The sequence below is a fragment of the Zonotrichia albicollis genome, chromosome 20 (genome assembly GCF_047830755.1).
Source record: "Zonotrichia albicollis isolate bZonAlb1 chromosome 20, bZonAlb1.hap1, whole genome shotgun sequence".
Lineage (NCBI taxonomy): Eukaryota > Metazoa > Chordata > Aves > Passeriformes > Passerellidae > Zonotrichia > Zonotrichia albicollis.
The window spans coordinates 5229503-5249917 of record NC_133838.1 but is presented as its reverse complement, the minus strand read 5'-3'; the positions used below and the strand labels follow the sequence as shown (position 1 = coordinate 5249917).

At 55.7% G+C, this 20415-nt stretch overlaps 3 protein-coding genes and 1 non-coding gene across 5 annotated transcripts; 2 read left to right on the top strand and 2 right to left on the bottom strand.

Annotated features, from left to right (window-relative positions):
- Positions 1-96: 96 nt before the first annotated feature.
- On the top strand, positions 97-3420 carry LOC102060655 (ras-related protein Rab-39B-like). The gene is made up of 2 exons (XM_005494157.3): positions 97-470; positions 1284-3420. The coding sequence occupies exons 1-2, from the start codon at positions 256-258 to the stop codon at positions 1714-1716; spliced, it is 648 nt and encodes a 215-aa protein (XP_005494214.2). The 5' UTR covers positions 97-255; the 3' UTR covers positions 1717-3420.
- Positions 3077-9759, bottom strand: TAF12 (TATA-box binding protein associated factor 12). Its single transcript, XM_005494156.4, has 6 exons — positions 9616-9759; positions 6625-6876; positions 5338-5415; positions 4486-4600; positions 4211-4299; positions 3077-3540 (listed from the first exon to the last, which is right to left on the bottom strand). The coding sequence occupies exons 2-6, from the start codon at positions 6790-6792 to the stop codon at positions 3505-3507; spliced, it is 486 nt and encodes a 161-aa protein (XP_005494213.1). The 5' UTR covers positions 6793-6876; positions 9616-9759; the 3' UTR covers positions 3077-3504.
- A 145-nt stretch (positions 9760-9904) lies between these two features.
- On the bottom strand, positions 9905-20389 carry LOC102063213 (discoidin, CUB and LCCL domain-containing protein 1). Of its 2 annotated transcripts, none has more exons than XM_074555636.1 (15): positions 20229-20389; positions 17315-17536; positions 15013-15150; positions 14500-14551; positions 14242-14314; positions 13942-14075; positions 13765-13802; positions 13453-13647; positions 12643-12764; positions 12386-12554; positions 12178-12270; positions 11898-11988; positions 11668-11705; positions 11385-11501; positions 9905-10944 (listed from the first exon to the last, which is right to left on the bottom strand). In XM_074555636.1, exons 1-15 carry the CDS (start codon positions 20326-20328, stop codon positions 10556-10558), a joined length of 1971 nt encoding a protein of 656 aa, XP_074411737.1. In that variant the 5' UTR covers positions 20329-20389; the 3' UTR covers positions 9905-10555. The 2 variants fall into 2 exon arrangements, with proteins under 2 accessions (XP_074411737.1, XP_074411738.1); XM_074555637.1 differs by lacking the exon at positions 20229-20389 and adding an exon at positions 17976-20186.
- Positions 10064-10193, top strand: LOC113460166 (U11 spliceosomal RNA). The gene has a single exon (XR_003381911.1). It is a non-coding gene; the product is annotated as a U11 spliceosomal RNA (small nuclear RNA).
- Positions 20390-20415: the final 26 nt, after the last annotated feature.

Sequence of the window (20415 nt, the reverse complement as noted above, 5' to 3'; positions counted from 1 at the left end):
GGGCATCACTGGTGGGGCAACAGCTCCCCTTGTCTGGGACACTTTTCAGGGTGTCCTGTCCATGGGAAAATGGGAGCAGGCACCCCTGAGTAGTTCCTGCTGGATAGAGCCAAAGTAAAGGGGACAAAGGGGCTCCAAAGGGGCCACACGGCACCAATGGTACTGGGAACGCCTCCTGGGTGGAGGAGCTCCCTGCCTGCCTGAACACGCTCCTGGTGCGGGGGCGGCAGGTCCTGGCAGGCGGCAGAAGCACCGATGGAGCCACGGTGGCAGTACCAGTTCCGAGTAATCATGCTGGGGGACTCGACAGTGGGGAAATCCTCACTGCTGCGGCGCTACACCGAAGGTGCCTTCCTGGACACTGTCAACCAGACTGTGGGGGTGGACTTCTACGTCCAGTTCGTGGAGCTGGAGCCAGGGCTGCAAGTGAAGCTGCAGTTCTGGGACACAGCCGGGCAGGAGAGGTTCAGGTGGGTCCATGGGGTCAGGAGGGGTGGTGGAGATGGGTGTCCCCATCCAGATTTGGGGTGGAGTGTTGTGATTCCAAGCCCAAGGAGGCTGTTGATGTGGCTGTGTTCCCACTTGTCCGTTTGGGTGAGGAACCACCATGTCAAAAGCCAAGGGAAAGGAGCCCTTGGGACTGCCTTGTAAGCCCTTGCTCCAGCTCTAAAGGGGGTACAGTACTCCCTCAAGAGCCCCCTTGCCACACCAGCTGCAGAAGGACTGGCGAGCAGCTGGGAACCCACTGAGGGCTGGGCAAAGCTTCTTCCTCAGCTGCTAGGAGCCTTACACCTCCTTGTGGGGCTGTCTCCACCAGCCAGGCAGCTCCTGGGAACAGGAAAGCTTGGGAGATGTTGGCTGCAGGGGATGAGAGTGGCAGATCTGGGTATGCAGGAATGGGAAAGTTCCAGGACTGTTGCAGCAGAGATGGGAAAATACTGGGAACATGGCAGCAGGGACAGAAGAGTTCCAGGACCATGACAGCAGGGATGGTGGAGCCCTGGGGACATGGCTGCAGGCACAGGGGCACTTGGGGGCTGTGGCTGCAGGAGACAGATGAGCTATGGTGGCTGAGAACAGACAGAGCTGCCCCTGGAGTCCTTATTGACACAGCAAAAGGCTGATTCTCACCCCTCTCATGGTGCTTTGAATGCAAGATGGGTGCTACTTGCAGGAGCAGGTCCTAGACAGGGCCACTCTGTAGGCAGGGAACATGCTGCCCGAGGTGCCACAGGAAACCCCAGGGGCCACTCACTCCCCTGCTCTCGGTGTCCCCACCCCAGGTCTGTGACTCGCTCCTACTACCGCAACTCAGCCGGGGGGATGCTGCTTTTCGACATCACCAACCGCACATCCTTTGAGAGCATCCGGCAATGGCACCAGGAGGTGACTGACACCATCCAACCCTTCCGCATGGTCTTCCTGCTGGTGGGGCACAAGAGTGACCTGGCTGGGCAGCGCCGGGTGGGCCAGAGGGAGGCGGAGAAGTTGGCAGCCTCACTGGGTGTCCAGTATGTGGAGACCTCAGCCAAAGATGCTTCCAATGTAGTCCAGGCCTTTCAGATGCTGACAGTTGCCATTTACCAAGCGCTGCAGACGGGGCAGTTGGTGGCCACTGAGGCGTGGGACGGGGTGAAGAGCAGCATCCCACTGCCAGTGCTGCCCAAGGCTCAGGCACAGGAGAAGGAGGAGAAGCGGAAGAGATGCTCGTGCTAGAGCTGAGGACACTGGCAAGGCAGGGACATGCTGGGCTCAGGCACGGGTGCCATTGGAAGCGCGTTGGAAGCGTGAAGTCCCCAGGTGGAAGCCCACAGTCTTGCAGAGGTCAATGTTACCCTTTCCCCTATGCTCTCTTGTACTGACTGAGATCCCTGCCATAAAGCCCTAAATCTTTAAGTCTTTCCAAATAGAATTAAAAGTGACAAATTTATCGTGGAACTCAGATGATGTATCTGCCACTCCGGCTGAGTACATGCCTAGTTGAGCCCAAAGCAAAAATAACCACATACCATTCTGAGGAAATGCCCACTTTCCCTTCCGGGTTAATCTTCATACAATATAATTTGAAAAAAACCTTCTCTACAAGGTTGCAGAAAGGAGCTCCCCAGGCTCCTCATCCCACAGCGACATGAGGAGTGACACCAAGATGGTCATGGGATCACTTCACCCCCCCTGGTTTCCCCTGCAGGTACCGGGAGCCTCCAGAGAGCTGGACAAGGAGGATGAGCCCAGCTCTGCCTGGGGCTGCAGAAGCCTTCCTGAGCCTTCCTGTCATGCAGGGGTTTGCACTGCTATCAGCTCCTGCATCCCCACAACAGCCCCTGCAGCTCCTCTGAAGTCTGAGCAGAGCAGCGGGAACAGCCAAGGGCATGTGGCCTTTCCAATGTCCAGGCACAAACAGAATCAGGGGGACTCTGACTTCCTGCTTTGTCACAGCATCCCCCTCCCAACAGTGCTAATATCCCAGCAATGGGTTGGAGGTCAGGAGGGAAATGACCCCGCCATCCTGACTGGCAGGGAAGGGACTGGCCAAATTCTTGTGGTCTAGAAAGGTCTGGAGGGGAGGAAACCTCTGGAAGAGCAGCTGAGGGCACTTGGTTTGTTCACCCTGGAGGAAACAGGGGAGACTCAGCAGCACGTGCAGCTCCTCCCAAGTGACACCTCCAGTCTCTGCTCCCTGTGACCAGACAGGACCTGAGGGAACAGCTGAAGCTGTGTCAGGGGAGGCATAGATTGCATATTAGGAAACAGTTCTTCCCACAGAGGGTGCTCGGGCAATGACCAGGCTCCCCAGGGAATAGGCACAGCCCCAAGGCTGTCACAGCTTCAGAGAGCGTTGGACAGTGCTCTCAGGCATAGGGTGGGATTGGTGGGGTGTCCTGGGCAGGCCAGGAGCTGGACTCAATAATCCTTGGGGATCTTTTCCAGCTCAGGATATTCCACGATTCTGCTCCCTGCAAACTCTCAGGAGATCTCCCACAGAACAGCAACACACACAGAGCTGAGGTAACAGAGACCCCTCCCCCTGCCATCCCTCTGCAATGCTGCCTGAAGAGCACAAGCCTATACCAGCAGCTTAGAATAATTTCTTTATTCATGTAAAACAAATGCAAGTATTTATATAAACACTGACATTACAAAGTACTGGAGCAGGTAGGGGCAAGAAGGAGGAAACAAAAACCTCTACAGACGCTTCTAATACTGTCCCACACACGATCAAATGCTCTGTCCCTTGGATAATCACTTGTACAATAAACCACTTTCAAGTCACAAATAAAAGTCTGTTTGAGATATGTCACACTTTGAGGAGGAACGAGAAGAGGGCGTAGAATGTTTTTGGCAGGTCTCCTCATCAAGTCAAGATATTGCTGCACTGTTAATAAAAAATAGATGCTTCTCTGTAAAGCATTAAAAAAATATCCCACAGGTGACATCATGGAGGCTTCAGTGGAGCAGCAGGTATCCCAAACTGCACTGGTGGTGTCTCCAGCTCTGTCCAGAGGGCTATTTCTTGGTAGTTTTGCGGATCAGTGCCATTCTCTGCAACAAAAGAGGGAAAACCATGGGAAGCTGAGCAGCTCAGAGTGGGAGACTGCACAACCACCCACAGCAGAAACAAGGCATCCCAGGCGCTCCCAGGACGTGGTCTGACTTGCTTCCACACTGGTCTTACGGGTCTGTTTGAATCTTAATGGGGCTCCAGGCTGAAGAGGAGAAGGAAGTATCTGTGCTTCTCCACTTGGCAACTTGGGGCAGTGGAATTAAAGCCCATCTCAAGGCCCCCCTCTCTGCCCAGTGGGAGCTGCAGCATCACTCATGAACCCACTGCAGGGCAGCTCCTTCTAGGCTCTGACCACGGCTTAAAAACCAATGGTTCAATGCAGTTTAAAAGCAAAATTAAGGGTGTTCCTTTGCACAGAGATGGAGTTGCCAGGGGCAGCTGAGAAGCGCCTGCGTGCAGCTCCCAGTTGGTTTTAACCCTCCTAAGCTCCTCAGCACCAAGAGCTGCTGCTTCTCTTTGGGCAAAGCCAACATAGCTGAGGAGACACAGCAACCTCAGCCTGCTGCATAAACAGGTCAGGAGGCTCTGGAAGTCATTTCTAGTCTGAACAACTTGGAAGAGGCCACAAATTCACAGTGCCAGGAGGCCATGACCTCCATCCTCACATCAGCCTTCCATGTGATTCCTGGTGTTGTGAGGGCGCCTTACCTGTTTGTGAGCTTCTGTAGTGCAGGCTTTTTTGTAGGGCCTGATTTCTTCAGAACCAAAGCCCGGGATCCACATGTTCCACTGGCGCTCTGAAAGTCACAGAATGGTTTCAGTTGGAAGAGACATTAAAGCTCATCCAGTTCCAACCCCTTGCCACAGGCAGGGATGCATTATCTACTCACAGGCTTCCACCACAGCACTGCAACTGTGCCCTGACTCCAGGAGGAGCTGAGAGCTGGGGGTAGAAGGGAAAAAACCAGGTAAGAGTCACTCACCAAGGTGCAACTGGACATCTTTGACTTCCAGAGTGTTGGACTTGCGGTGCCGTGCAAGCTGGCAGGCGGCTGTCACCACACTCTCAATGAAGTCGTCAGCGATCTGTAGCAGCATCTGTGGTAGAACAAGGGCAACAATCAGTCTGGTCAGCACTGAGCAGTTGAAATTATGTGGGAAGATGAAAACAAGCCCTCAGAAGCTGATATTTAGAATTACAGAATGTCCTGAATTGGGAGAGACCTGCAAGGATCATCCAGGCCAGCTCCTGGCCCTGCACAGGTCACCCCAGCAATCTCCATCCTGTGCCTGAAAGCATTGTCCAAATGCTCTTTAAGTCTGGCTGCCTGGGGAGCATGGTCAGGGCCCTGCACCCTCTGGGGGAAGAACCTTTCCCTGATCTCCAGCCTGACCCTGCTCCAGCCATTCCCTGGCTCCTGTCCCTGCCACGGGGAGCAGAGGTTGGAGCTGCAGTCCCCACGGAGCTCTGCCCTCAATCTCCTTTGCTCCAGCTGAACACACCAAGAGCCCTCAGCCACTCCTCTTATGGTCCCTCCTGATTCTTCCCCATCTTCAGAGTCTCCTTTGGGAGCCCTCTGATAGCTTTAGATCTTTCTTATATTGTGGTGTGCAAAATTCCACTCAAAGGAGTGGATTTCATAGGTGTTTGCTGCAATTGCTGTTTTAAAAGCCTTTTTGGGACTGAGATGCAGAAAACCAGGGATGGCTGAAGGCTGCATGGGAAAACAAGTGTTACATGAACTAAATGCTCCCTCCTTGGATAAATGGCCACTGATCTGTGACAAATTACAAATTAACTCTTCCTGCAGTCCCTTCCACGGGCTGGAACCTACTTCTTCCACATCTTCATCCAGCTGCTCGTTCGGATCCACCTCACGCACCAGGTCTTGCAATTTCTTCTTGGTTAAAACCTGAGCATGTGGGAGGAGAGGAAGGATTTACTGCCCTGCTCCTGCAAAGAAGCTGCCCGTGGAGCACAGCCACAACCACAACCACCTCCCCCCCCATGCCCCCAGGGCCGAGTCACACTGCTGACACAGTCTATCAGCTCAGGAATGGTAGAGATAAGAAATATCAGGTGTTAAGGAGTCATTTTCAAGCACCAGCAGTTGCTCTGGACAGCAACTGGAGTGCAGCAGCAAGAATAAATGTTTCCAGCATGAAAATGCAGCTGACAAGGAGTAGAAAGGCAAACCTACAAGTGTTAAGAAGCAGACAGCAAGTGCAATCAGCGAATCAGTGACTAAAGTTGTGCCTAGGGCATGAGGGAAGCATTTCCATCACTCTAGCACTTATCAGCTTTAGTGCTTCACGTGGAAAACAGAGTTGTGGGAGTGCTGGGTTATTCCAGGGCAGTCAGACGTGGCAGGAGCAGAAACCACACTGGGCTGAACAACAGGATGCCGAGTCTTAAAAGATATGGATGGAAGGTGTCAGCCTGGTCTGGTCAACCAGATACATGGGAAATTCCTGCCCTTCCTCATTCCTTCACTGCTGTGGCTGTTTTATCTTTTATGGGGTTTTATGTTTTATGGGGTTTAGTGCACTTCCTAACAGTCTGGGTGCCAGCAAAGCCATCAGGGAGCAATGCTGGGACATTCCCTGGGCAGCAGTTTGTTTTATGCACATTAAAGGCTCCTGTGGCAGGCTGGGTTGGAAGGGATCTTAAAGCTCATCCCATTCCACCCCCTGCCATGGGCAGGAACACCTTCCACTATCCCAGGCAGCTCCAAGCCTCATGCAACCTGGCCTTGGACACTCTCAGGGATGGGGCAGTCACAGCTTCTCTGGGCAACCAGCACCTCACCACCCACTTCTCCCCATATTTTTCCCATCTAAACCCCACTTAAAAATAACTTCCTCTGTCACACTCCAATATACACTTTCCTAAGACTGGAAAAGGCTCTACACCTACAGCATCCAAACCCCATCCAGCCAGGAAGCACCTGGGAGAGAGGAACTCTGTGAGGAAGTTTTGTTCACTCAGTAACGGAGTAAGTTTAATAAACATTATATTTCTGCTGGTGATTTAAAGAAGGCAAAAAAAGCCACAGACAAATCTGTGATACTTGTGATGCCCGAGCATCATCCCTGCTGTCCCAAACTCGGGATGGAATTACCTGGTTGCTTTCAGGACTGAGCCGCCCTCCTCCACTGGGTGCTCCTGGCATCTTTGCCACGGTAGTGCTGTTGGCCATGGAGCTCTGGGGGGGGGTGCTGGCTGGTTCTGGCTTGATCGAGGAGAAGTTGGAGAGGTTGATCAAGGCAGAAGGGCCAAACTGGTTCATAATCTGTTGGGCTTTAGGTTTTAGATCATAAAGCTTGTCTAGGTCCTGCTTCTTCTTGGGGTTGTGGGGATCCAAACCAATCAACTGGAAAGGGAGAGAAAAGCCATGGTTAGCAAACAGAAGGAATTCAGCAGGGTGAACAGGTGTTTGTCCAAAGAAAACTGCACTGTTCTGACAGGGCCTGCAGTTTATAGATCAGGAATCTGAGCTCACAGCATGAAGGGAGAAGTGATGCTTAGTAGCAGAGAAAACCTTTCCTTGGTGTACAGAAAATTAAGTTTTGCAGCATCACATTGGCTGCATGCTGGTGACAGCACTGACCCACCCACCCATTCATCCCTTGAGCTGAACTCCACAACATCCAACCCCACACAGCCTTCCTGAACCCAATTCCCACAAAGAGCAGACCACTCAGAGCAGATTTAATTGCAGGACATGGTTTGTTCCTGCTGCAGCAGCATGGAAACCCTCATCCCCACAATCCAGAGCCCCAGAGAGAAAGCAGGACCCAGCCTCCCTGGGGCCTTGCTTTTGGCAGCATCACACTCACAGCTTGGCCTGCAGTGACCCCTTCATGTGGGACTGACAACATTGGTTCATTTTGGGTTCTGAGAACACAATCTGGCCCTCAGAGGGGGAGGAACATGTGTGTGCCCACACTGGGCAATTGACTGCAGGAAATGGAGTGGGATTTTTAGAGCTCACAATGGTGAACTACAAGTGGATTGTGTGGTTACACAGATATTCCAGGTGCTGAAGTTACTCAGGTTGTTGGTCATGGGGTGAACACTGATTGCACCTCCTCTGTTTCTGCACTAAGCCTCAGGCTCAATGAAGTTTTGCTCTGTCTTCAGTGCTCCATGACAGGAAATTCATCCAAACCCTGCACCTTCCACTACCACAACCACCGTGGGCAGCATTGATGGGTCTGTCACAGGAAAGAGAGTTTAAGGAATGGTTTTATGGCAAAGCCTCTGGCCCTATGGCAGGGCCAGAGATGGCTGAGAAACTAAGGCTGAACTCACAAAAAGAGTTTGTTTAACCAGCTTTAGGTGACTGCACCCTGATCTACAAATAGACATTTCCCTTCATCAAAGCAAGCCTAGTCAGTTTGGATTAATTAATATCAAAATCCACACAAGAAAGTACATGAGAGAATTTAGAAGCTTAAGTACTTCACTCCAATGCACACTCATGCACCTGCAGACATGGAGCCCTCTGAGGGGAATTTATGTCCCTAACAGCCTTCTGCAGTGCCCTCAGCAAGTTTCCAGCTCCATTTTAATTGAATTCACAATGGAAAATCATTACGCTGGCACCCTAAACCCCTCAGCTGGCACTTCTGGCTGAGAAGTGAGAGGGATCGAGAGGGACCTTCAGTCTTGGCTTTAGCTGGGGTTGATCTCAGGCTGTTCACCCCACGCCTCACTTCACAGATCCACAGAGCAGAACTCCTACCCACTATGCAGGGAAGGAAGCACCAAAATCCTCGGACACAAAGCCCCAGTATCCTTGGGCAGAAGCACTTTAGCAGCCTAAAGTCATTTTGTTGTTTTATTCTCAGATCTTACTGTACCCTTCACATGCTACTAAGATCCCTGAACACAAAACTAATGGGGGGAGCAGATCCACAGGGCAAATCCCACATGCCAGCCCCATTTACCTACAACTGAGTGTCTTAATCTTTAATTACATCAGCAACTGCTGTGAGCGCAGTGAGTAGAGAAACCATAGTCCACACCCTTCCCAGAATGTCACCAGTCAGCATTACCGACTCTGGCATCCTCCTCTTCCACACAACTCTTATTCCTACAGAAACACCAGATACTTTTTGTATCACCAAATCTATATAAGATGGTTAGAGGAAACAGTTTCACAAATTGTCCTCACTACAGTGCCACAGATTGCATTGTCAGAAAAGATCACACAGAGTTCCTGCTGCAGAGAACATCATCCCACAGGATTCTGAAGAAAAATATGGTCAAAATCCATTTTTTCTGCCAGGAAACAGAGCATCCTGGTACCTGCTGATGTGCAGGTAAGCCCACATCCTCAGAGCAGCAGCTCCCTCCAGGGCAAGAGGAGCTCTGGGTGCTGCCATCAGCACCACAAATTGCTCAGTTCTGCGACAGCACAGCATTAGAGCCGTAAGTAAAATCCACGTTAATGACAAAGAGCACATTCACTGGAGTGCTCAGGGGGCTCCCACTTCCATTAACCATAGTGCATTTTACCAAATATCTAAATACAATCATAGAATCTCAGAATGGTTTGGGTGGGAAGAAACTTTAACGTCATCTCATTCCATCCCCTGCCATGGGGCAGGGACACTTTCCACTGTCCAAAGTGGCTACAAGCCCCGTCAAACCTGGCCTTGGGCACTTCCAGGGATGAAGCAGCCACAGTCTCCCGGGTCAACCTGAGCCAGGGCCCCATCACCCTCACAGGGAGGAATTCCTTCCGAGTATCCCATCTATCCCTGCCCTCTGGCAGTGGGAAACCACTCTCCTTGTCCAAAGCTCCTCTTCAGCTCCCCTGGAGCCCCTTCCGGCGCTGGAAGGCGCTCTAAGAATCTCCCCGGGGCCTTCTCTTCTCTAGGCTGAACTTCCCCAGCTTGAAGCGCACATCCCACGGAGACAGCGGGATGGGAACGAATCCCCCTCCCAGTGCAGAACGTCCCCGCCGGGAGTCGCGGGGCAGAGCGAAGGTCACCGACCGCCACCGGGACCGACTCGGCGCTCATTCCTGCGCTCCCTCCCGGATTGGCAACAGCCGATGTGGGATCCCCAGGCGGTCCGCGCAGCCCCCTCGAGCCCTCCGTACCTCCCCATGACCCGCGGGCAGTCCAAGCCCCGCCGCCACCGCCGCCCGCTGACACTCGGCAGCGCTTCCGCTTCCGGCCGTCGCCGCTGCCAATGGGGAGCGAGTCCCCTGCGCGCGCGCGCATCATCGCCAATCAGGAGCGAGTTCGCCTGCGCGCGCGTGCGCGCCATAGCGCTCCCGCCAAAAGCGCTTCTCCTCCCCGCGCTGCCTCAGGAAAGAGGTGTGCCCAGCATGCCCCGCGCGATTTGCATAACCCTGGCCGGCTAAAAAGCGGGGAAAACGGCGCTTTTTTAAGGGATAGCCACAGAAATGGCGATAAGAAATGAGTTGAGGGTGGATGAAAGAATAGACACACCGATCTTCATGTTTAGTATCTGCGGCGTTAGTCGCCCTGTCCTAGCCGGTACACCGGCGCTTTCCGGTGTTGGTTGGGGCGGAAGAGCTGTTTAAAAAGGGCTTCTGTCGTGCGTGGCACGGGAGTGGTCGCGCGCCACCCCCGCGGAATCGACATCAAGAGATTTCGGAAGCACAATTTTTGTGAGGGAGGGCTGCCGGTAACCGCCTGTTCCGGCACCCCAGTATCGGTGAACGATAGAGAATGGGCTGCGAGCGGCGTTCACTACTGCGCGGGGCTCCTGGTGCTCCGGCGTACTGCGCCCTGTCTGAGCAGGGGTGGAGCCGAGACACCACGGGCGGCGGGAGAGGTGGGACAGGAGGGACTGCTACAGTCTGGCCCGGGTGCATTGGTTGCATGCCCGGGCAGCAGGGCGTTGCAAGGCACTCCTGGCACTCCAAGGCACTCCACTCCATATCTGTCTTTCTATGTATAAAGCATATATTTACATATGATTACTTTTAAAAAGCCCACTGCGAGCGCGGGGAAGGTCCTCCTTTACACGCTTTCCCCCCCGCCCAATACCGTGCTGTTGTGCTCCCCTCCTCACAAAGCTTCATGGTACACGTGTGCGAGGGGACAGTGCCTAGGCCACCCACGGGACTCCTCAGAACAGGGAGCGCCAGTCCCCTCCACCGCAGCTGGCAGCTCCCCGGGCCGCAGGGCAGGGGTCTGGTACTGCCCCGGGGAGCACTCGGCAGGTCCTGTGATGATGCAAGGGCTGCGGTGCATCCCGGCAGGCTCCGGCTCAGTGAATGGCATGGCGTACTCAGGCTCTGGCGGCAGTGGCTCCGCGTACTCATTGTGCTTCCCTGGGACGTCGTAGTGGTTCAGGACCAGTGGTAGAGTGTAGCCCTCTTCTAAGAGTGGTTTGAAGGTGGAGGGACCTGTCTGGCTGCTGGGGTTCGCCTGCACCAGGTCTGGCTCAGTGTACTCTGAAACAGGGAGGCTGCCATGTGAGGAGGGAGGGTGGTGGTGCTGCAGCAGAGGTGGGTGAGGTGGGTTGAAAAACTGAGCATGTTTGGACTTTCAGGAATAGAAAAACTGCTAAAACCCACCCAACACAGGGTACCCACCCATGGAGAACCCACATTCCTTTGCCACACCACAGAGAGGGCCTCCTGCTGTCCCCAGCCACCCTCCAGTGCCAACAGCTGTAATTGAGGTGGACTACTACTACTAAATAATGTGTGGTGCTATTACAATAAATTATAATAATAATTAAATGGTCATGTCTAATTTATCAGGGCCTTCTTGTTGCACAGGTCCATGATGCAGGAGGGATCAGACCATAATGGGGAAAGAGGTACGACTGGGAAGATTCGGCTCCAGCTCTGGCCCGAGGGACCAGTTCCTGCCCTGATGTCCCTGTTACCTGGCGAATGGGTCCAGCTGAGGGCCCCTGGTGTGGGGGCCATGGGGAAGGAGGCCAGGCTGGGGGCTGGCAGGCTCTGCAGGGAGCAGACCTGGCTCGACTCCAGCTTGGGGTACCCTGGACAGGGAAAGGAAACCCTTGGTTGTCACAGACTGTCACCTGGATGTGCAAGTGCCCCTGGGACATGGAACAAGTCCAAGCTTGGCAGCAGCATCAGTTAAACCAGCTGCACCCCACAGCACACAGACCCCTGATTTTGGGGAGGAGTTGTGAACCCTTTTACCTTTTGTGATTCCACAGTTCAGCTCCACTGCTGACTTCCTGCCAAAGGGAGATGCAAGATGAGACAAGAGGTCCCAGCTACCCTGGGCCCACCACCACCTATCTCCTCACACCCACTGCCTTAGGAGCTGTGCCCCTTGGGGCCTGGTAAGCAGTTAGATGAAGCTGCTGGAATCTGGGGAGGTGATGCTGAGCCCCCCAGGGCAAAGCAGGGGACAAGGAAGGACCAACCTCTTCCTGTGGCAGAGGAAAGCCAGGAGCAGGAGGCAGGAGCAGAGGAGCACAAAGCCTCCAATAAGCAGTATCACCAGCAGTGTGGAGCCTAGGGAGGGAGTGCAGTGTCAGTGCCCTGGGCCCCCATCCCACCGCTTTGCAACCATGAGTGCCAGAAGCCGACCTGGGGCCACTAGAGGAAGAAAATGTGTACCCATGGTGGGATGAAGCCCCAACGGCACCTTGAACACCAAAAGACAATGCTGCACCCCAAGGACAGCCCCCCCATGGCACCCACCTGCCTTCTCTGGGTCCAGGGCAATGCCAGGGATGGGGGTGTGGCTGGGTGGGTGGCTGGTGGCTTCAAGCACCTCCTTGGGGACACTGGGCTCTACAAGACAGAGCAGGGACTGTGACTGTGGAACCACCACAGGGTGCACAGGAAGGTGAAGGTTCCAGGAGGATGTTTCAGATATGGGGGTGTGAGCTCCTGTGGAGGGTCTCACCATAGGGACGGGGTATGCGGACCCGTGCCAGCTGGCAGCCCATCAGGGCCACCTTCAGGGCAATGTGCTGGTGCCAGCTCTGCGGTGTGACACGGATGTAGCGGGCGACGATGGGGGGGATAAAGGCGTTAGAGACCTCCCCGTGGCTGTCAGCATTTCCTTCAAACACCTACCAGAGAGGGTGAAGAGGCACCAGTGGCTAAATATCCACTGGCAGGGGTTCTCAGCCTGCTCAGGGATATTCTCCACATGCCCACCTTGTCCTCCTGACCACTGCTGCCTCTGTAGGGTCTCCAATTCTTCCCGTCACGGCTAGAGGAGACATGGTAGGATGTCACGTAGTAGTCGTGCTGCTCCGAGGAGCCCTTTGTGATGATGCCTGTGAATGCAGGAGGCAGTTCCCCGCTGTCAGTTAGGGGGCTGGGGAAGGGCTGCCCTCTATCCTGCTGCCCTCTTCTCCCAGCTGGAATAGCCCTTTATCTCTGAGATACTCAAGACCCAGCTGGGAAAGGACTATTAGGGCAGGACATGTCACCTGGCAGAGTGGGATCCTTCTGACCCTGGGAGGGGATTTGGGTGGCAGATTCCAGTGTGGGATACTCTGGTCTGCCCCCATGAACTGATAACCTCCAGCCCCGGCTGCTAGCCCTGCATTCCTCCCTCCTCCAGCCTCTGGCTGGACAATGTTCCCATTTTCCTTGCTGCGGTTGCCAGTCGCTGGCACACAAAGCCCCTGCTTTTGGCAGGCTCGGGCCGCACAAAAGATGCTCACTGGCACCAGATGCAAGAGCATAATATTAACTTGTTCATCCCAGAAATGGCTGCAGATGAGGGGGGCAAAGGAACAAAAGGAGGACAGGAGCAGCCGGAGGGGCTGGTGTGCTTTGCATCCCTGTTTGCACCAGTAAAACCACGGCACAATGAACTCCAGTCTATCCTGGGAGTTATAGAGGTGCAACTGCCCTGGGCATTTCTGTGGCGACCAGTGAAGCTGGCACAGCAGGAGGACAGTCATCAGGGTACCATGGGGACACAGGCAGCTGTTGTCTCACTCGGCCAACTCTCACCTGTGACATTCTTTCGGGTGCCCAGGTCCAGCTCCAGCCAGGCAGCCTTGGCACCGGGTTTGGCTGCCCAGGAATGGCCAGTGGTGCTAAGTGCTGCCCGTTCGGCCACCCAGGCTCGGTCCTGGCCCAGCACGTCCACCTCATGCCACCAGGACGAGGCATTGAAGGTGACCACCTCCAGCACATCATCACAGACTGGGGACAGGAGACAGCACACTGGGAACCTGGAAACCCCAACTAGGCACAGGGGAGTGGCAGCAGGTCTGACAGCTAAAATCCTCCCTTAATTTCAAGGGAAATGAGAAAAAATACCTTTGTGGAATACAAGTCGCTTCTCAGAGAGAGATCCCCTGTGTGGAAGAAAGCAGGGGGAGCATTAAACAGGGTGAGCAAACCCTAGGGTCTCTGAGGGGTGGAAGTTTCCCAGTGTCAGTGTGAGTGGGTCCTGCAGCTCCATGGGGGGTGCAGCCCCAGCCACTCCTCACCCACCTTTTGGAGCGGAGCCCATTGGCAAAGGCTGACTCATAGAGCGTGATTCCCTTCTCTCGGGACAGGGTGACCTGCCCTCCCAGCTCATCCGCAATCACCCCAGCATGCACAGCTGCCTTGCACAGCACCGATGTCTGCAGGGAGTGGGGAGTAAGGGCAGCCCCCCACGGCAGGCGTGAGCACCCCGTGGGGCCCCCCAAGGCCACACTCATCACCTCTGGGTTGCTGAGGGTGACAAGCAGTGGCCACATGTGCTGTGGGGACCATCCCCAGCAGGTGCACCATGGTGCCCACACTTACGTCCCGGTAGCCCTGGCTCGGGTTGCCCCAGATGTCCCCATGGATGTCCTTGCAGCCTGCAGGGCAGTACACACTGAAACACATGGTAAGCGGTGGGTCAGGGCTCCCTCCCATCCAAACCCCCTCTTCATACCCACTCTGCTCCCCATCCCACCGGAGCTGTACGTCAGGAGAGGGATGGGGATGAAACCAGGATTGATAGGGACCCCTGCAGCAGGGGACTCCAAAATGGGACCATTCCACACCCCGACCACTCACCTGATGTACTCCTGGGTGTAGTGGGTGCCTCGAACTAGGCAGGAGATCAGGTCTGCAAGGCAGGAACACCCCAGGGTAAGGGATCCCCACCTGCCCCACAGCACACACCCACTTCTGCCTCAGGGCACTCCATTCCCCTTCCCAACTGAATCCTGCTGCTCATTTGGGTTCTGCCCTTTATGCCCTGCCCTTCATGCCCCCCTGTCTGGAGGGGCAGGGAGGGATGGTCGCTTGGTCCCTGCAGCCACTGGCCCCATGGCACAATCTATGCTGCTTGTGGCTCTGCCTGATATTGGGGTGCCACCTGACTTGGGGATTCAGGGTTCTCAGAGGGGTCTGTATGGCCTGCAGGTCTCCCACATTTGCCTCCAGCCAGGGAGAACATGGAAGTTCGGGAGATCAGGGCAATGGAAGCTCATGCTGGGGTCAGCAAGGAGCTTCCTTCATGTCCTTGCATGGGCCAGGACACATCCCAGGGGTGTCTCTGCATGCCAGGGGATGCTGCTCCCATACCTGGGTGCTGTGAGGTGGCATAGGACATGAGGAGGCCTCGTCCCGAGCGGTGGCTGGTGCTGTTGAACAGGACGGTCACAGTGCTGGAGTTTGTCACCAGGAGTGGGGCAGAAGGGACGGAGTTCCTGCAGTAGGGCCCTGCCAGCAGGGATGGCACCAAGGAGAGGATTTGGGGTCCCTGGAGACACACTTCAACACCTAGACCCCAGGACTCCATCTCCTCTGGCCTGGCCCTCACCAGGCATTTGGACTGTGCTCAGGGTGGTCCCAGAGTTGTTCCACATCCAGAGTGACCCATCCCCACCAGAGTGCTGAAGGGTGGTCCCATGAAGCATGGACCCATGCCAGGCTGGTCCTATCTTGAAGATGGTTTCATATTTCGGGATAGTCCCACACCCAGGGTGGTCCCAGGTCAGGGCAACATCATGACAGGATGGTCCCATGCCCAGGCTGGTCCCAGCCCCAGGGTGGCTCCATTGCTCTCACTGGGCACCTGCCACCACATCCCCCACTGCAGGGACTGGTACACATGGCATCACCCCACAGGACCCCAAAATGAGAGCCATGTCCTTGTCTCCTCCACATGGCCCCTTTCATAGGTGCTGCTGAAGCTGCCTCCTAAACTGCCCCCTCCCCCCATTTAATCCACATTAATTTGCAATTCTATCTCCCTGATTAAAACTTCAGCTTAGCAAACAGGCGGATTCCTTAGGGACATCTCTGGTTCCAGCTGGGGACAGAACGTGGCCCCAATCCCTGGACTGTCATCACCCCCGGTCCCTCACATTGCTCTGCTCTGTATCATGCCTATCACTTGGGCCTCCGGACACACAGAGGTGTTTTGAGCAAATGCCATCATTGTCCTGGGGACAGGGAACTGTGTCCTTGTGTTCCCCTGGGGCTGCTGGTGACACTTCCCCCGGTGCCTCAGTTTCTCTACCCTGACCCACACCCTCATCGTGCCTGGATCATATTGAACCAGGAGGTCGATCCCAGGGGACGTGGGACACATGTGCGCGCAGAGATCTCACATATGTGACAGAACTGAGATCTGCACAATATGCAGATGAGATGCAGATGAGCCCCATGCAGATTTCCCTTCCACTGGTTGCCAGATGGCAGCGCTGCCCTGGGTCACTGGTGCCACCTCTGTATGGATCTCAGTGATACCCCAGGAGCTGGGGACCCCTCAGCTGAGCCCCAGAGGCTGCCACCCCCATAGAGACCCTGCCACATCCCCGCAGAATCAGGCCAGGGGCCAGACACCAGCTCTGAGTCAGGGAACGAGCCCACGGCCCTGCCTGCTCCAGCCGCTTCCCAGAAAACATCTGGAACTTCTCAAGGACCAGCGTCAGCCACGGGAGAGGGAGTGGAACCCAAGCTCTGTGTCATGCTGGCATGGCTCTGGGGGCACCCAAAGGGTCTGTGGGTGCCCGGCCACCTCCCCCAGCCCTCCAAGAGCACCATCTGGGAATCCCCCCCCCTTTCCCACATTTCTGTATCTCAGCATGGGGCCAGGATGTCTCTTAGCTTTGGGGACAATTATGTCCCTGAGTCCACAGCAGAGGGGATGGGGACCAGGGACCTTGTGTGCTGTCACTCCTTTGGGGACCAGCCCAGAAAGGGTGAAAGCCCTGAAGAACAGGGAAAACTCCCAGTCCCGTGGATCCAAGCCAGCTCCTTTCGATCCTGTATTTCCCACTGCATCTCCTGTCCAGCCCCTGCCCCTCACCAGCGCTGCTCCTCCATCCCACCCCACCCCCCACCCCCAAGATGTTTTCCTCAGCATTAGTCATGTTCCCAGTGCTGCCAAATCCCTCCAAGACCAGTAAATCTGTCTGGGAAAATCCTGGAAGTGTTTGGGCAGTGGCTGGTCCGACAAATTAATTATTCAGTGGCTGCATCTTGTCCCAGCTGGGCAGTTTCCCGCCAAGCTTTGCAATAATCATCTCCTTGGGTACCCACCTCCTCAAATATCCCCATTCGCAAATATTACTCTCCTCCTATATCCTCCTCCTTGGATATCAACCCTTATCTTTGGGTATCCCCTTCCTTGGATATTTCTCTTCTTTGGATAACCCACTTGTCACATACCAGATACCCCTTGTCCTCTGATATTCCCCTCCTTGGATACCCCCTCCTTGGATATCCCCCTCCTTGGATACTGCCCCACTTGTTTACCCCCCTCCTTAGATATCCTCCCTCCTCATGATGAAATCAGCTAAAACCCCAGATTTTCCTGATATTCTCCCTATCCACAACACTGTATCACCCTTGCCTCCATTCCCCAGGACCCCCTTACCATAGGCAGTGCCGGTCTGGGGGTCAGCGAGCAGCAAGGAGCTGTGGGCACAGTGCTCTGAGGGCTCCAGATCCACATCCCCAAATGCCAGGAGTAGGGAGGAGCCCGGGGGGGCTTGGAGCCGCCAGCAACACATGGTGTGGTTGGGATACGTGCCCGGGTAGTTCTTGGAGCTCAGGGTGCCACTGTGGGGTGTCAGCAGCGTGTGGCCACAGCCGTTTCCTGCAGACGCACCAGGGATAGTGCTCAGAAAGGCTGTTCTCTGCCTCAGTTTCCCCCCTTGGTGAGGCCCCCAGAACAACCCCTGGGCACCTGCAGCCTCTTCAGATGTTTCCTCATCCAAAGCATTATTTTCTTGTGGCTTTTCTGGATGCTCTTGGCACTGGGAACTGTCCACAGGGGGATCCAGGGATGAAGCTGCCATAGGTTCCCCCACAGCCACCCAGCATGACCCTCTACCTCCAGCTCCTCTACATCCTCCAGTCCAGGACAACCCCAATTTGGGGGGATATAAAAGGATTAAAGGAGAGAATATCCCCACTCCATGGGGCTGTACAGCACCAAGCAGCCCCAGGAACCCCTGACTGCAGCCTTGACCTCGAGGATAACCTTGGGCAGCTGCATCCCCATTGCATCCTTCCCAGAATGATGACAGACTCACCACAAAAGGGGCTTTTCTCTGGGCTCACTGCCTCTGGGCATGAGAGAATATCCTGGAAATAAGCTGAAAGCATCAGGCATTGAGACCTGGCCATAATTTCTGGGCAGAACTGGAGTGCAGGGAAAGGGGGAAAGCACCACTTAGCCCCACTGTGTGGGCCAGGGGTTTGTAGGGGTCCGGTGCTCAACGCCTCCTCCTCACATCCCCCAAAAGCTGTTGCTCTTGCCAAGCATAATGCTGGCACAGCCAGAAAGAAAAGGGATGGTGGGCATAGAATTGCCCAGCCTTGGCTCCCCTTGCTGTCGCTGGGAGACAATACAAAGCGCCAGCAAGGGAAAATCCTACAGGAATAAAAACCAGGGGGCTGGCAGTGAAAGATGCCAGCCCCGGCACAGAGTCTCCTCCTCTCCAGCCTGTGGGAAGGGCTTGCATCCAAACTGGGGGAGGTTTATTCTGTAGGATTGGGAAAAATCACCAACTTTTCGCCTTTCTGGGCAGTGTCCACTGACAGAACAGAGCTGGGAAGGATCAGGCCCTCCAAGAGTGGGGACTGGGGGGGCAGCAGGGATCCCAGGGCTGCCAGGACAATAGCTCCCAGAAGGGATGCTCTGCTGGGGGAGAGAAATTTGGGGTATTTGGGGGCAGTTTCTAGCACAGAAAGTTGAAGCCACTGGGATCTGCATGGAAAACCCTCTATGGCTAGGACAGCTGGACCTGTGTGCAACTGGGGGAGTGCAACTGGGGGGTCTTGGATGGATCCCCCCAGCTCTGTATCCATACTGGTAGTGCAGAGGGCTGTGGGGACCCATTCTGGAAAAAAGCAATCCAAGGAAAGGAAATCTGTTGAAAACATCCTGAGTGTGACCAGCGCGTGTCGAGAGGGAATGCCAGAGATAAACTGAGAGATGCAGGCACTCCTGGGAATTTGGCTCCAAAGATGATACCAAGGGGCCAGGAATAGCCAAGACAGAGCCACAGGGGACTTGCCCCCAGCCACAGAAACTTTACTCCCCTCTCAAAAAATGCGAAAACTGGATTTCCGGTGGGCGAGGGTGAACTCAGCCGGGCCCTGCTGGGATAATTCCTGCCAGGGATTTGTTTGTTTTCTTACAGGATGCAAGAAAGACACAACAGGGCGATGCTCCGACAAAAGCCCGGCACATTCCTGCCTCTGAGATCATGCGGCTGGCCCCGGGAAAGCTCTCCCGTGTCCACCAGTGGGTTGGGAATCCGGTGGAAACCCGTTGCATGATGTGCCCCAAACCACACTTTTTGACCGGGAACGTACTGGGATTCTGTCTCCAGTGATCCCAGCCTGTTCCCGTGCCTCAGTTTCCCCTCGGGGATAATGCTTTGGATGACCCATCGTTGTTTCCTCGCTCTTGGATGAGTTGGGGACGAGTGACACCGGGAAACATGAACTTTGGGATCACGTTTGGGTGAACATTTCCTCGGGGTCGTCCTGGACCCCGCGGCTACAAATTCCCCCGGGAGCGGCATTCCCGGGATGGAGGCCACTGCCCGGCTCTGCACGTAAACCCCAGCGATCCTCCTAACCCGTGGATTAGGGGATCCCCGGGAAAGCCCTGCAGGCGGGATGGAGCCGAACGCGGACTCTCGGGACCCCCGGCGTAGTCGCCACCGGGGGCAGGGACAGAGAGAGCTGGGGGGGGCTGCAGGGAAAATGGGCTGGTGCAGGACCGGCGTGATGCGGGGGTGGTGGGAGCAGGGACAGAGCTCGTCCCGTCCGGTACCGGAGCAGAGGGATACTGGGAACCCCGTCCCGGACCAGTACCAGGACAGACGGAGGGCGGGGACTCCGTTCAGTCCGGTACCGGGACAGAGAGATGGCGAGGATCTCGTTTGGGTTCGGTACCAGAGCAAAGGGATGGCAGGGACCCTGTTCCGGGTCGGTACCGGGACAGAGGGATGGCAGAGATCCCGTTCAGGAAAAGAACCGGGGCAGGCGCACCACGACGACGCTGTGCCGGTGTGGTCTGCTCTGGTCACAGCGGGGAACCGTTCCCGTGAGCCTATCCTGATTCGATCCTGGTCCAGACACAGCGAAGAACCCGTCCCGGGGCAGAGGCGAGCCCGTTCGTTCCCCCTTCCCAGTCCCCATACCGCACCAAGTTCCAGTCCCATCCCGGCGAGCGAAGCAGAAGCTCCGACGGTACCGGTGGGAGTGGGGCTCCCGGTGCCGCGTCTCGGTGTGGGATGTCCCGCTGCCGGTGCTCCGCAATCAGCACTCACCGTCCTGTGCGCCGGCCGAGCGCAGCCCCAGAGAGCCGAGCAGGAGGCAGTGGCGGACCAGCACCAGCGCCCCCGAGGCCGCCCCGCCGCCCGCCCGCATCCTCCTCCCTCCGCCGCCACCCTGGCCCCGCCACGGCTTCGCAGCGCCGTCGCCCCGGCCACGCCCTTCTCCGCCCTGCCACGCCCA

Excerpts from the sequence above, each read along its gene's own strand:
- TAF12 (XM_005494156.4), bottom strand. The coding sequence starts at position 6,792 with ATGAACCAGTTTGGCCCTTCTGCCTTGATCAACCTCTCCAACTTCTCC. Across the intron at positions 5,416-6,624 it reads TCAGTCCTGAAAGCAACCAG|GTTTTAACCAAGAAGAAATT; the intron begins GTAATTCCATCC and ends CCACATGCTCAG. Across the intron at positions 3,541-4,210 it reads CTACAGAAGCTCACAAACAG|AGAATGGCACTGATCCGCAA; the intron begins GTAAGGCGCCCT and ends CTTTTGTTGCAG.
- LOC102060655 (XM_005494157.3), top strand. The coding sequence starts at position 256 with ATGGAGCCACGGTGGCAGTACCAGTTCCGAGTAATCATGCTGGGGGAC. Across the intron at positions 471-1,283 it reads GCCGGGCAGGAGAGGTTCAG|GTCTGTGACTCGCTCCTACT; the intron begins GTGGGTCCATGG and ends TCCCCACCCCAG.
- LOC102063213 (XM_074555636.1), bottom strand. The coding sequence starts at position 20,328 with ATGCGGGCGGGCGGCGGGGCGGCCTCGGGGGCGCTGGTGCTGGTCCGC. Across the intron at positions 13,803-13,941 it reads AATGGGCTCCGCTCCAAAAG|GGGATCTCTCTCTGAGAAGC; the intron begins GTGGGTGAGGAG and ends TCTTCCACACAG. Across the intron at positions 10,945-11,384 it reads CAGCTGGACCCATTCGCCAG|AGTACACTGAGCCAGACCTG; the intron begins GTAACAGGGACA and ends TCCCTGTTTCAG.